The sequence below is a fragment of the Eurytemora carolleeae genome, unplaced genomic scaffold (assembly GCF_000591075.1).
Source record: "Eurytemora carolleeae unplaced genomic scaffold, Eaff_2.0 scaffold183, whole genome shotgun sequence".
Taxonomy (NCBI): domain Eukaryota; kingdom Metazoa; phylum Arthropoda; class Copepoda; order Calanoida; family Temoridae; genus Eurytemora; species Eurytemora carolleeae.
Genome location: NW_019396403.1, coordinates 358,250 through 374,363, shown reverse-complemented (window position 1 = coordinate 374,363; position 16,114 = coordinate 358,250). Strand labels below are relative to the sequence as shown.

Here is a 16,114-nt window from a genome sequence, read left to right as displayed (position 1 = left end):
AATTAGACATGAACAAACTCATAGTCGTCCGAACCCCTGTATTCAGAATATACTCAAAAAGGAATATTGAAAAGTGTTTCGAGACCATCTTCAAAAAGCTTTAAAGTCAAAACTTAGCAAAGTGAATTATCGGAGCATCCGTGGATCAGTGATCTCCACCTTCTGCAGATCTATGGTTTTTAAACATTCCTCTTCGATATTCCCATGCATTACAATTTACAGTCATACCCTGCAAATATAACGATAATTGGCGATCTCAGAATATATATACTATAGAATAACAGGTGGCAGCATTTGGTTTGGGAAAAGTTACCCCGATTATTTCCATTTCCATTTTGTTTTGGTTTTCTTTTTCACATTTTGAAAGGAAGAAAACTATTTGAAACTGTTTTGAAAATACGTGTTTGATTAATTGAAGTAAAGATAAAAAGATAACATGAGAAAGTTTGGATTGTGAATCTACAAAATCCCCCCCAAGATTACTGAACATCTGGACATGTATTGTATGCATTGTACTGCATAACCTCCACAGTCCAACACTTCCCAAACCAAATGCTGCCACCTGTTATTCTACAGGGTGTCCCAAAAAACATGGGAATACAGTGACGAATTCGATATCGTCTTTGTTATGAATTAGCATTGTAATTTTCTCAGTAGGTATCACTATACTAAATCAAAGAATTATTCATAAAGACGATATCGAATTCGTCACTGAATTCCCATGTTTTTTGGGACACCCTGTATAGTATATATATTCTGAGTTGGCGTTACTCAGAGGAATCAAGTCTTTCCCACAAATTCTGATTTTCTAGTCCCTCTATCTTTGTAACCCAATGTCGTAGACCTTAGATATCAAATAATCTTTTTTTGAGACAAAGACTCAATTCCTTTAAAAATGCCCATATTGGATATCGAGCTTAAACATTCAAGACTAACAATATCCACACAAAAGTTCCCAACTCTGTTTGCACGCTATTTCTGCAGATATTTTTTTGGAATATTACAATCAATTAAAAAGATCATTTAAAATAATTTTAAGATTTTTATTTGTAGATATTTTTTTATAATCCATTTTGAGAAATTTCCTAAGGTTTAACATAACTTCTATATCATCATCTATCCAGTTGAAAATTGTACATCTTATTCCAACAGTTTCCCCCCTCCGTACAGTTTCAGGACCTGTACAATAATACTGTACATCTCATACAATTTCTCCTCTTTGTACAATTTCGGAACCTGTACAATAATACTTTGCAATTTATAGATTTTTGTCTCTCTTCGTACAGTTTCAGGACCTGTACAATATTTCTGTACATTTTATCTAGTTTCTTCTCTCAGTACAGTTTTAGCTGTACAATAATTATGTACAGTTTATAAAGTTTCTTCTCTCCGTACAGTTTCAGGGCCTGTACAATAATAATATAAATAGTATATTCAATCCGTTTCAGGACTTCTTCAAGTATACAGTACAGTGTACATGAAATGTTTTTTACCTTCACAGTACAGCCAGATGGGTCGGTAGGAGGAAAAAGGAACAACTTGGTTCAAGATTGAAATACCGTACGTTTTACTCACACTGAAAGTACATAAATAAGGTTTCTTTATTTAACTAAAATTAACAAAATTTTGACTTGAAGATAGAACATACGAACATTTTGTAGATCATAATTGATACATTTCAGATAATGTACATTACAAAATACAAAATACAAAATATCTGCCATCCGTTTGCAAAAAAAAAGTATATTTGTTCAAAACCTTTAATTTGGTTGTTTTTTTAAGAAAGGTTATATTAGGGAGGTTCATTGAGAACATAAAGAGGCCATATTACACTTTTTAAATCTTTTAATCATTAATCATGAACTAATTTTTTTTAAATGCATATTTTAAAGACATAAGTAAGTATTCAATATTCATCATCCCCAACTTTATAGTTTACAGACCTGAATGCAGTGAAGAACCATTCTTCAGCTGTCTCTGGCACCTCGAGCTCTAAAAACTGTTCATGATCCTCGTCTATATTAGTATCAAACCAACCCCACTCCCCATCCTCATTGTCGTAGAAATCATCAAACCGACTAAATCTGAACATATATAGAAATGGCAGTTTTTGAATGGAGGCACTAATCTAAATAAATAATCGCTTAATTAAATACTTTTTCTTAATTTAATCAACTATGTACCTTGATAACCTGTATCTGAAATTGAGCTCTTGTTTTATCCTGAATTAAGAGAATATTGAATGTATCAATGAAATAAAAATAAAAAAAGATTTTTTATGTAAATTTTGAAAGGCGGAGAGTCTAAAACGTTAAATATTTTCTTTTCCTCGAATGGTCTCCGCAATTACTCTCATCATATCCATCCTCGCAATCCTGGACTCCGTTACATCTCTGATCTTCTGTAAAGCAACCCTAAACACTTCCATTCTTATAATATCCTATACTCCATTACATTTCTGATCTTCTGTAAGCAACCCTAAACACTTCCATTCTTATAATATCCTATACTCCATTACATTTCTGATCTTCTGTAAGCAACCCTAAACACTTCCATTCTAATGATATCCTATACTCCATTGCACATATCTAATCTACTGTAAAGAGTCAATGAATAATTTTCAGCATTCAAAAAAAGAAAATAAAAAAAGTGTGACAAGAAACTGGTTACTCGCCTCACACTCCAACTTTATAATGCCTAAATCTTCACAACCTAATGACGTTAACCTATGATATTTTCGACATAAGGTTACAATTATGTATGGATTAGAAAACTAGAGTTAGAGGAGATTAATCTTTTGTTTGTACTTTGAACAGAGCTTTTCATGTCTTGAGCGATTCAAAAATTAACTTGCACTTAAAGAATGTGAATATGAAAACCTTACCTTGCAATTTAAACTACATAAAGGCCTACCGTGAGCATGCAAGGATTAAGTCCTGTGGTGTTAGAACAGTGTCTAGTCAGAGGTGTTTGCGGGATAGAAACAAAATCAGTAAAAACTAAAAAGAATATCATTAAAAAAGCAGAATGATTTTTAGAAACGCAAAAAAGGAGTTCAATAGAAATCTCATTGAATTGTATATCAATTAGGTCTTGAAGTTTAAGAGTTCTATTGGAATCTATTCCATAATCCATAATCCATAGAAGGATATACATACTGTACCTACAAGATCTTGAAGTTCAAGAGTTCTATTGGAATATATTCCATAATCTATAGAAGGAATAAATACTATACCTACAAGATCTTGAAGTTCAAGAGTTCTTTTGGAATCTATTCTATAATCCATCAAAGGAATACATACTATACCTACAAGATCTTGAAGTTCAAGAGTTCTATTGGAATATATTCCATAATCTAAAGAAGGAATATATATTATACCTACAAGATCTTGAAGTTCAAGTGTTCTATTGGAATATATTCCATAATCTATAGAAGGAATAAATACTATACCTACAAGAATTTGAAGTTCAAGAGTTCTTTTGGAATCTATTCTATAATCCATCAAAGGAATACATACTATACCTACACGATCTGGAAGTTCAAGAGTTCTATTGGAATCTATTCCATAATCCATAGAAGAAATATATACTGTACCTACAAGATCTTGAAGTTGAAGAGTTCTATTGGAATATATTCCATAATCTATGGAAGGAATATATACTATACCTACAAGATCTTGAAGTTTAAGTGTTCTATTGGAATATATTCCATAATCTATGGAAGGAATATATACTATACCTACAAGATCTTGAAGTTCAAGAGTTCTATTGGAATCTATTCCATTATCCATAGAAGGAATATATACTGTACCTACAAGATCTTGAAGTTCAAGAGTTCTATTGGAATCTATTCCATAATTCATAGAAGGAATATATACTATACCTAAAAGGTCTTGAAGTTCAAGAGTTCTATTGGAATCTATGCCATAATCCATAGAAGGAATATATGCTATACCTACAAGATCTTGAAGTTCAAGAGTTCTGTTGGAATCTATTCCATAATCCATAGAAGGAAAATATGCAACAGAATCTGGGGCTTCACCTTCCCTAAAAACGAAATTGAATTTAGAGATCAAAATGTTATTCATTATCAAAAAATCGAAAAAGTCTCATTGTATGTCAGTCAGTATTAAGAAATCCTAATTGTACTTCCTGAAGTAAATTTAAAATTCTCAAATTTTACCTGACTTTTAATGAAACTCTCAAGTGTAATCTGTCAGTTAATGAAACTCTCAAGTGTAATCTGTCAGTTAATGAAACTTTCAAGTGTAATCTGTCAGTTAATGCAACTCTTAAGTGTAATCTGTCAGTTAATGAAACGCTCAAGTGTAATCTGTCAGTTAATGAAACTCTCAAGTGTAATCTGTCAGTTAATGAAACGCTCAAAATTTGATGTAAAACTCCCAATAAAACCTGGCAGTTAATAAAAACTCACAAATATAACCTTAAACTTTTAAGTATAACCCATGTGAGTTAATAAAACTCTTAAATATAATAATGATAAACTTTAAGATTATAAAGTACAACTTGATAAATAATAAACTGTCAAGTGTGACCTTTTAGTTAATAAACTTCCAAAGTATAACCTGGCAGTTAATAAAACTCTCAAATTCAACCTGTCATTTAATAAAACTCTCAAATTTAACCTGGCAGTTAATAAAACTCTCAAATTCTGGCAGTTAATAAAACTCTCAAATTGAACCTGGCAGTTAATAAAACTCTCAAATTTAACCTGGCAGTTAATAAAACTCTCAAATTTAACCTGGCAGTTAATAAAACTCTCAAATTTAACCTGGCACTTAACAAAACTCTCAAATTTAACCTGACAGGCCAAAAACTCTTAAATTTGTAACCTGACAGTCCAAAAACTCTTAAATTTGTAACCTGACAGTCCAAAAACTCTTAAAGTTGTAACCTGACAGTCCAAAAAACTCTATGAGTATGATAATCTTTGTCCTCAAACAAATTGAGGCTGTCAAGCACTGCTGCCTCATTCAACAGATTTCCACCCTAGGGGAAATGAAATATATTTTTCATTACTATTGTTATTATTATTATTATAATCATCATTGTTATTTTTTTGATATTTTTATTATTATAATTATCATTATTAGTTGTTATAATCATAATAAATATGATTATTATAACCTGGTTTGGATACATTGATTGTCTAGGAGATGAAACCATGAAAACTGAACCTGGATCTCCTCTACACGTCACCTCAACTAGGAACAAAAACCAGGTAAAATACAAATTTTTTTACAACAAAGAAACTGAACATTTGCATCAAGCTCTAATTGTTACAACAAAGGAACTGAACATTTGCCTCAAGCTCTAATTGTTACAACAAAGGAATTGAACATTTGTCTCAAGCTCTAATTGTTACAACAAAGGAATTGAACATTTGTCTCAAGCTCTAAATGTTACAACAAAGGAATTGAACATTTGCCTTAATTGCTTTAATTGTTACAATAAAGGAACTGAACATTTTCCTAAAGCTCTAATTGTTACAACAAAGGAACTAAACATTTGCCTCAAGCTTTAATTGTTACAACAAAGGAACTGAACATTTGCCTCAAGCTCTAATTGTTACAACAAAGGAATCGAACATCTGTCTCAAGCTCAATTGATGCAACAAAGAAACTAAATATTTGCCTAAAATTCTTATTATTATTCTTATTTACTTGCAACATGGTGTCGTAGACCTTTTGTAGATCAAACCATGAATTAGTCCAAATCTATAAAATATACAAAAATTTGACATTTTCACAATTTGTATAGTTTACACCACAACATCCGGTTGTAAAGGGATTCGAAAATTAAAGCCTGAAGGAAAGTGGTCAAATCATTTTGTATTTTTCTTAAATTGAATAAAATGTTTTAAGATACTTATTTCCAAACCTGTTTTCATTGTATGATCTTTCCGTTGAGTAAGGCTTAATTCTATTTTATGTCTAAAATATGAATTGGAGGTTAACATCAATTTTAGAGTTTACATACAAACTTTTTTTTGGATTTAATAGTTTAAAAGGTCAAGAGTTGTAATGGTAATAATCTAATAGAGGTCAAGAGCTGATTTTATAAAAATGGCCAGGGTCAAAGAGTTCAAGTTATGTATAAAAAACTATTAAAAGTTTAATAATTCAAGGGATAACATAAAATTGTCCAAATGTGCATATGCAGTCTGTGTAGAGTTATCTAAAAAAAGAAAAGTTTCTGTGATTAAATCCCAAAATTATTATTAAACTCATGAGAAACAAACTCTTGAAAATTAAGATCAAAGGAAAGAATTGCACACAATTTGCCCCCCAACCCCCAGCCACCAATAAAAAAGTTATAAATCATTTAAACATTGTAAACCACCACTCATCCCTGTTAATTGATTCAACAGGATAATATCGACTGTCTGTGATCAAATAATCCTAAAATCAATTTAAATATTCAACTTTCAGCAAAGAAATTGGGTTTGTACTACAAAATCTAGCCCATTTATCTCTGCAACCCGATAGTGTAAACAATTGATATTTTAAACTTATATTTTTTATCTAACATGATCACGTAGTTGCATTGCAAAAAAAACTAGAGATAAGAAGATCAGAGTTTTTGGCAAAGACTTAATTCCTTTCAAAAGATTGTTCACTTTTTTGAAAACAAAATTTTACCAAAATTAAGACTCTCATGATTATTTTGACAGAAAATATTGATTATTATGACACAAAAACATATTTGAGCAGATAGATTAGCTAAGCTGTCTTCCTTATTCTCATGAGTATAATTGTGTGAAATTTAAAAAGTTTTTTTTTTGATTCCATATTTTGCATGATTAATAATGAAAATGAATCAGTTAAATATTAGAATTTCCTGATCAGTTTTAGTGTAGACAAGAATATGGAACCCAGGAGCCATCTCTGTACTCACTACAACACTAAACTCAAACCATACATTTCTAACAATATTTCAGAAGATAACTATAATATGTGCACACTAACTAACAAAGTTAGTGAGTAAGTTAACATATTTGTATATACGTGTTCCCTGACTATATATGTTTGTGCTGTTCCTAAATGTATATATGTATGGTTCCTGAATGTATATATGTATGGTTCCGGAATATATATGTATGTATGGTTCCTGAATGTATATATATATGTATGGTTCCTGAATGTATATATATGTATGGTTCCTGAATGTATATATGTATTGTTCCGGAATATATATGTATGTATGGTTCCAGAATATATATATATATATATGTGTATGGTTCCTGAATGTATATGTATGGGAGAATATTGAACCAGAAAACTCTCTTCCTCTGGTAAGAATGATATGCTTGGATATAATTAACCAATCAAAATGATCAATAACCTGAGTCATCTTTACATGGAACACTACATATTCACCTAGGATAAAAAGATCTTAATTCAAGGAACATTTATTAAAACAGTGATAACCAGAAAACTCTGAAATAGGAAGACGACTTTTAGAATCAAGTTATGACTTTAAAGAGTCCAATGAGCATGAGACACAGCAATTGTGCAGGCAGTGCACACAAACCCATTTTACTAAATTAGTGATTTGAAAGTGTCTAGTAAACTATTTGCTTTGTAACAACATTAAATAAACTTATACATTGCTTTTAAGTCGTCTACCTTCTTTTATGGTTATCACTGTATAAATATAACTTATTTTATATTGAGAAAAAAATAGTTTTTTTGATAAATGTATAAACTAACCTACTCTGATTTTGCTAGTGCTAGTGCGTACATGAATAAAGTTCTGGTACGGAGCATACGCAGCGTAAACTAAAATATTACTATTACAACCTTTCTTAGATTTTTTAAAAACTTTTTAAAGTACGTTCACTTCACTTCTATATATAAATTTGGCTTGTCTGTTTGTTTGTTTGTATCCAATAAACGTCAAAACGGCTGAACCGATCGGACCCAAAGTTTTTGTGGGGCATCACATGACCACAAGGAAGGTTATGAATGAACATGAAAAAAGAACATGTTCACAATTCAAATAGAAGATGGGCACGAAGTGGCCTAAAAGCCTAGAAAGAAGGGCGCGAAGCGCCTTGAATTTCTAGTGATAATAAATGTGACTGGACCTGGTAAAGATGCCGTAACTTTAGTATTATCATCATCAATGTATGTCGCAGTAATCTCAATCTCCTAGTTTAAAAACTTGTGATTGAAAATTTAAAAGTTTGAAAAGTTAATTAAAAATATTACCTCTGCATCCTTAGGGGTATCTATTATGATTCTATGAACCCCTGTTTCTCTAAAAAAATATTATGACAGCTAATATTTGTATTTAGAAAAGATTTGTAAAATAAAAAACTGTAGCAAAACTGACCCAAATCATATTTTTCATCTTGTTTACCTATAACGGATATTTTCATTAATACAACATTGATAGTAATAGACTTAGTTTTGATCATCACACTGTGATCTTAACGTGTTTGTATTCATATAATACCACAGTGCCCTTCCAGGTTTGAAGTCAAATTAGCTCTGATTTAGTTACTATGCAAATAATTTGCAAATAATTAATGAATGAATATATCATCTGTACCTAAACTCTTTAAAAGATGCCTCTAAAGCAAACATATCCCTGCAAAACTCAGAGTGCTCCTAAAAAAATAAGAACGGAAAGAATTTTCAAGCAATTAAAAAAAATCAGTACAGAACATCCTTCTTTAAACATAAGCTATGCTATTAGTTCAAAGTAGTAAATTTTAGGATTGTAATTTAGAGCTGTTACCTCAGTATGATCAGAGAAGAATATATCATGTTCTTCTATATCCTCAACCTTAACTTGTACATAATTATCGAAAAATATTGAAAAAAGTTTCAAAAAAAAACGCAAAAAATAAAAATTACTCAACAAATAACTCCGACAGTATGAAGACAATGTACAAACCTTATAGCTCGGAGGTCTATTGAATGCTAAGATTTAAAAAAATCGGAAATGACTGATGTTCTTATAGAAAATGCCATATTCAATAGCCAAAATAGCTCTTTCCACATATTTCATTCCATTTTACCAAAAGTTTATTAACTTTTGAGCTATAGTGTATTTTTCAATTTTTAGAATATTTTTTTAAATATGTTTATTCTTAATGTTTAAATAATATCTTATTCTTTAATTTGTAACTTTTTTCTTTTGGAAAACTTTTCGGATTTTACACAATTTCTAAATTTATTCTTTTTTGATACAATAAAAATAATTATGATTTCCTCAGCATCTTCGAAAAGTTTATCATACTCTCTAAAAAGGAATGATTATTAAAATGAGGAATCAAGTAGATTTGTAAAATAAAAAACCAGAAAATGCTACATTGTATGGAGAAATGTAAAAAATGAAAGCAATAGCTTTTTTCCACATCTAAAAAGTTTTGATAAATAAATTTAATTTTATCGCAATTTTGTATTTAATATATTATTTGATTTATCTGTACATTACCGAATATGAACAATATCTCGGAAAGTGCAAACGTTTCCCAACTTTTTCGGAATCCTAAAATATAACAAAATTATGTAGGATCAACGCTTGAAATTAGACAAAATGAGTTAAATTCCGTCTCTACGCGCACAGAGATCAACCGATCTTTCATAAATCAAAACCTCTGAGACTCAATGAATATGACTGATGTCTCAACTGGGGTCGTTGATTTTTAATTAAATGATGATTTTGCCAATTACTCCTTTTCACTGAAGCTATGATCATACTTGTTGTGCCTACGAAATTTTAATTAAGTTATTAAGGTAAAACTAACGCCAAATACGCAGCGCTCGGCCCAGAAATTGTCTTAACCTAACATAACCCTAAAATATACTAATCTCTCGCTTTCATGTAATTCAACAAGGCAAGTGCGCGTACCTCCTTTAGGCAACTGCCTGTATATGATAGCCCTAATTTACAAAGTTTGAACTCGAAATTTACAATAGAAAAGGCATAGAGCTTGTTGGTTGAGAGGAAATTTGTGTCCCTTCTGATTAAACGGATCATTAATAGACATCCAAAAGGAATCATCGTAATCAATCGGCCTGCAAAAGATATGGATTCGTGATTTCTGGCGTGATAAAAAATATACCAAATACGGCCTCTGTTTATTTACCTTTGTGTTCTCAATGATCTGAGTTCTCCGTTCTCAATCCTAATCCTACCTTTGCGTTCTCAATGATCTGAGTTCTTCGTTCTTTATACTAATCATACCTTTGTGTTCTCAATGATCTGAGTTCTCCGTTCTCCATCCTAATCCTACCTTTGTGTTCTCAATGATCTGAGTTCTCCGTTCTCAATCCTAATCCTACCTTTGCGTTCTCAATGATCTGAGTTCTTCGTTCTTTATACTAATCATACCTTTGTGTTCTCAATGATCTGAGTTCTCCGTTCTCCATCCTAATCCTACCTTTGTGTTCTCAATGATCTGAGTTCTCCGTTCTCCATCCTAATCTTAGTTTCTATTGTCAGAGTAGACTGCTCTAATGTATACGGGTCCAGTGCAACCTGCAACACAATTATTTTAGACTCATTCTCATCTTGATCTTGATCTTGATACTAGTCATGATCTGGATCCTAATACTAATCCTGATCTTGATCTCAATACTAATCTTGATCTTGATCTTTATACTAGTCCTGATCTTGGTCCTAATACTAATCCTGATCTTGATCTTAATACTAATCTTGATCTTGATCTTAATACTAATCCTGATCTTGATCTTAATAATAATCTTGATCTTGATCTTGATACCAGTCCTGATCTTGATCCTTATACTAATCCTGATCTTGATCTTAATACTAATCTTAATCTTGATCTTGATACTAGTCCTGATCTTGATCTTAATAATAATCTTGATCTTGATCTTAATACCAGTCTTGATCTTGATCATAATATAAGTCTCGATCTTGATCTTAATACTGGTCTTGATCTTATTCTTAATAATAATCTTATCTTGATTTTAAGACATATCTTGATCTTAATACTAATCTTGATCTTGATCTTACTACTAGTCTTGATCTTGATCTTGACGCTAATAATAATCTGATTGTTATCATAATTCTTATTCTTAATCTTGGTCGTGATATTAATCTTGTTTCTTATCTTGTTAATATAATCTTAATTTTGATCATTATCTTAATATTATCTTGATGTTGATCTTGATGTTGATCTTGATCTTGATCTTGATCTTGACTGATATTAACATTTATCATGAATTCATTATTTTGAAATTAGGAGTTACCTGGTCACTATGTTTTACAGATACTTGAGTTTCAAAAGTCATTCCAGGCTTGAATACTTGAACACCCTGGCCTACAAATCTAGGCAAAATATTAATATTTAATAATCTTCATCTTACAGGGTAAATTAAAGTTGCTTTCTCTGTTTGTTTGTCTCATCATAACTCAGGAACCCCTGGACCAATTTGCCTCAAATTTAGATGAGGGAACTCGAGAGAGCCACAGGAATGTTCATAGCTTGGTAATTTACGACAAAGCGCGGGTAAGAGGCACTGGGTTCCCAAGCTAGTAAACATATAAAATATATTAATTGTATCATGTCTAAAATCATGTTTAAAATCATGTCTAAAAAAATGTCTAAAATCAATAACATGAGGTCAAAACATTTGTGTTGATCAAATAGTTTTTGCCTCCAAAGTATTAAATTATTTTTTTTAATTTTAGGGATGATAGGCTAACTTGATATCCAGGGTTGAATGGATAACTTGATATCCAGGGTTGAATGGATAACTTGATATCCAGGGTTGAATGGCTAACTTGATATCCAGGGTTGAATGGATAACTTGATATCCAGGGTTGAATGGCTAACCTGATATCCAGGGTTGAATTGCTAACCTGATATCCAGGGTTGAATGGCTAACCTGATATCCAGGGTTGAATGGCTAACCTGATATCCAGGGTTGAATGGCTAACCTGATATCCAGGGTTGAATGGCTAACTTGATATCCAGGGTTGAATGGCTAACCTAAAATCCAGGGTTGAATGGCTAACCTGATATCCAGGATTGAATGGCTAACCTAATATCCAGGATTGAATGGCTAACCTGATTTCTAGGGTTATTTCAGAGGTGTACGCATTTTTTGTGCTGCAGTGTACTGTCTTTGGGCGGAAAAGTAAACACAAGACGGATGTCACAGCCTGCCATGGAATCAATTTTCACAAAATAATCTATAAAATATTCTGGTCATAGGAAACTATTATGTGAATTTTCAAAATTATCAAAATTAAATGCTTTTATCCTCCTCGGATATTAGAGGAACACTGATGCATCTATTCTTGTTTACAAATTCCGCCCAGAGAGAACTGGTTTCAACGCAGAGTATACGCGACCGCAATTAAGTTTCCTTGCATTACTACGTTGGGGTTGAATGACTAACCTGATATCCAGGGTTGGATCTATTATCCTAGTAATGGACCATCCTCTCTGTGTGTTATTATAGAAGAAATCTGTCATAAAAGCTTCAGCAAGAACTTGAACTCCCTAAACCATAGATAGATAAATATAGATTATAAGAAATTATGTATAAAAAAGATAAATCTGGCTTTTTAACCTTAGATAAATAAATACTAAGATTTCTTACTTTTATTCTTAAGCTTCTTCAACTATGATAATTTGATAATATACATGCACTACAATTATAATTTATTTTTATTTATTATTAAAGTTGCTTACAACAAGGGTACCCATCTTGTTTTCTATTTCCTCCATACTTATTCTAAAATCAAGATCGCTGGCTACATCCTGAAAAATGTAGAATCTTAAATATCTGTACGAGTTTTCTTTCTTAGAAATACCTCTTGACTATATGAGCAGTTTAAGTAGAATTTACCACTGTTTCTACCGAGTACGATGATTTGAATGATAAGAACATTGATGACAATGAGTACGACATTATTTATCCGGTCTTACGGTAACCAGTGGAATTGAATACGCTTTAGATTTATTTCCAGCTGTTAAATTAGAAGAAGACTTGGCTAGATTATGTAAAATTAGAAGAAGACTTGGCTAGATTATGTAAAATTAGAAGAAGACTTGGCTAGATTATGTAAAATTAGAAGAAGACTTGGCTAGATTATGTAAAATTAGAAGAAGACTTTGCTGGATTATGTAAAATTAGTAGAAGACTTGCCTAGATTATGTAAAATTAGTAGAAGACTTGGCTAGATTATGTAAAATTAGAAGAAGACTTGGCTAGATTATGTAAAATTAGAAGAAGACTTTGTTGGATTATGTAAAATTAGTAGAAGACTTGCCTAGATTATGTAAAATTAGTAGAAGACTTGGCTAGATATATGTAAAAACCATAAGCTTTACGCCCTGCTTCAAAACATGTATTGCCAGTTTGGAATTAGTTAGTTAACAACTATTTATTTGTTTAAATTACAAAAATGGGATAAAGTCATTAAAAAAGTACTTAAAAGATAATTACAGTAATACCTGAGGTGTATGCTTGAATTTGTCCGTTCTAAATTCAATATTTTTATCTAAATACTTCATAACATGACGATTTCACTCGCGCTGATTGATTCAATTGCAGATCAAGGTCTGCATTAAAAAAACAAACAAATACTTTGTAAATATAAAAGTTGTAAAAAGGTTACAAAAACTAACCTTTGCCAATTTTTTCAACTAGAATTTAAGAAAAATGATCTGAAGAAAAATGTTATATTATAAATAAAATATCCCTGAGATACGTCCAATTGTGAACTTTTTGAAGATATGGTTTCCCACTCACATTAACATACGGGTCATCATATAGGTTACTAAAAACATTATCTTTAATCTTGTGTTGATTATTCAGAATTCAGAACTTTTGTGTTGGGATCAAGTATTGATCTCCATCTTCTGCAGACTTTAATTTAATTTCTCTTCGATACCCCGTGATGGTCATACCCTGCAGATCTAACTTAAATTGAGGTATTAACCATTGATTCTCAGATTTAAAAGAGCCCAATATTGGATATCGAGATCATTCAAGACTAACGATACAAAAGTTTTGACCTCAAAGTGGAACTTTAGAATGGATAAACTTTAATCCCAATTACTTAATCCGAATATTTACTGTGGAAACTTTTAATTTTAGTCCTTAATCCACTCTTTTTCTCTCTCTTTGGATATCCGTATATTGTTTTCTCCAATGAGTGTGCAGGAATATAGTTTGTAAATTGTCTTAACCAATGACAGCCTTGAAATTAAATATTATCCCTTGAGAGAAATCCGCAATTTCTAACAAATAAAGAATTTGTTGTCGGCCATTTGTAAATTAATCGGTGAAGACAAATATTTAATAATTCGTTTGAGATTCATTTTAACTAATGTTATAATAAATAATTAAGTGAAAGCCCTTCCAGCCAAGAAAACGAACACATCTAGCGTTCCTAGAATCAAATTTGTTAATCTAAATATTTAATCTTGAGACTAACATAATATCGAGATTATGTTAGTCTCAAGATTAAAAAAAGAGAGGAATATGCAATAATCCTGATATCCACCATTCTAAAGTTCCCTGCTCAGATTACATTTTTAATCGTCAATGTTTTAGAAAGTATAAAACCCTGAAAATTATAAACTATTGGTTTAATGTATAATGAGATAATAAATATCCTTGGTAAAAAAGAGATACCTTGCATTAGCTGATGTGTTGGTGACATCTGGAACCCCAGATCTAAAAATACATTAAAATAGATCATTTCTTAAATTTGAAAGAACTGTAGACGTAATTTCAATTAACCCTCTCATTGTTTTTCTTCTTGGAAATTGATTATTTTCGACTGTTGTTTCTCTACAAAAGTGACTAGCGGATTTATGAGGAAAAACAATGAATGAAATTAACATAAATTTCCTTAATTTTTAACCTAATTTTATTTAAATTTTTTCAAAAATGAACTTTTTACTAAAACCTAACATTTTCTAATTTTTAAATAATATTTAGCTATCAAAAATGCCTTACTTTGTATCATAAACACTGTTTCTATAAAAGTTTTGTTTTCTATAAAAGTATTCATACTCCTGGACAAATAACATCATATTCCTTAAAAATGAATTTTGACCAGAAATGAAAAATAAAAAATAATATTTTAAGTGTTCTGATAAATATTATATAAAAGGCATGATATTGAAAAACATGGTTTGATCGTCAGGAGATGTAAAGAATCAAAGAGAGGAGTGTAAACACATTTTAATGTGATATGCGAGGACTGTTTTATCAAAACTAAAGCAAACAAACTAAATTGGCACAAAAGTATATTGTTTCAAATATTAATCCAGAATTCTGCAAAGATGTTTTCCTCTCTGTATTTAATAGTATCGTTGTAGAGCGGAGTAGCGTGATCTATAGTTTTAGCAAACCATCTGAAATTAAAAAAGAGATATTTAAAAACATTAAGATTTGGTATTAGGACATTGAACTAATTAAGAATTTTAGGAATTTTTTAAATATAGATTCAAATGCTGTTTTCTTCTTACACTTTTTTGCTTTTTGGTTTAATTTTTAAAATCATATGAGAAGGACATTATTCCCTGTTTTGATAAAAATCTGAATATTTTGAAAAAAAACCTTCAATTTTTAATTTAAATGAAATCATCTGTCACTGATACCCAACAAAAGGTTTTACTCTACAGAGGTTTGATCCATCACCATCATCGAATTTTAGAAAAATTACCCATGAAAGACTCACGAATTTTAAAAGTGGTTTTTTTAATCTCATACATTTTTTCCTTATTAAAAAAGAACGAAGATGTAATAAAAGAAACCCTTGCATGCCCTGCCCATGAATCCTTTGCAAAAGTTGAGAACATTGCATTTCATATATTACAAAGTGCATAGTCATGTTTATCAACAAGAATAGATAGATAGAGATACATGAATGAAATGATAAAAAGTGAAGATTAATTAAAGAATAGGTTTAACTGATTTTAACAGAAAAGGTTTAATTTTAGGTAAATATAAAGATTGATGGATAGAGAGATAGTTGAGTAGATTTGTTTACATTTCATTGTTTACATTTCTTTACAACGAAGACTTCGTACTTTCATACTTTGGGTAATATACAAATGCAATAGAGATGAATGTTGGAGGGTGTTGAA

The 16,114-nt window shown here is 30.8% G+C and overlaps 1 protein-coding gene across 1 annotated transcript; it reads right to left on the bottom strand.

Annotated features, from left to right (window-relative positions):
- Nucleotides 1–2: 2 nt before the first annotated feature.
- On the bottom strand, nucleotides 3–15,379 carry LOC111702576 (CD109 antigen). The gene is made up of 30 exons (XM_023474315.1): nucleotides 15,316–15,379; nucleotides 14,979–15,037; nucleotides 14,652–14,693; nucleotides 13,714–13,791; nucleotides 13,466–13,493; nucleotides 12,701–12,769; nucleotides 12,405–12,508; nucleotides 11,250–11,328; nucleotides 10,418–10,515; nucleotides 9,469–9,522; nucleotides 9,243–9,273; nucleotides 8,767–8,814; nucleotides 8,578–8,636; nucleotides 8,235–8,283; nucleotides 8,111–8,174; nucleotides 7,734–7,802; nucleotides 7,265–7,400; nucleotides 6,862–6,925; nucleotides 6,373–6,422; nucleotides 5,902–5,954; nucleotides 5,149–5,225; nucleotides 4,916–5,010; nucleotides 3,956–4,047; nucleotides 2,914–2,999; nucleotides 2,329–2,414; nucleotides 2,184–2,222; nucleotides 1,944–2,084; nucleotides 1,494–1,576; nucleotides 1,086–1,179; nucleotides 3–36 (listed from the first exon to the last, which is right to left on the bottom strand). The coding sequence occupies exons 6-30, from the start codon at nucleotides 12,734–12,736 to the stop codon at nucleotides 3–5; spliced, it is 1,821 nt and encodes a 606-aa protein (XP_023330083.1). The 5' UTR covers nucleotides 12,737–12,769; nucleotides 13,466–13,493; nucleotides 13,714–13,791; nucleotides 14,652–14,693; nucleotides 14,979–15,037; nucleotides 15,316–15,379.
- Nucleotides 15,380–16,114: the final 735 nt, after the last annotated feature.

Excerpts from the sequence above, each read along its gene's own strand:
- LOC111702576 (XM_023474315.1), bottom strand. The coding sequence starts at position 12,736 with ATGGAGGAAATAGAAAACAAGATGGGTACCCTTGTT. Across the intron at positions 12,509-12,700 it reads ACAAGATGGGTACCCTTGTT|GGAGTTCAAGTTCTTGCTGA; the intron begins GTAAGCAACTTT and ends TCTATGGTTTAG. Across the intron at positions 10,516-11,249 it reads CTGTAAAACATAGTGACCAG|GTTGCACTGGACCCGTATAC; the intron begins GTAACTCCTAAT and ends ATTGTGTTGCAG.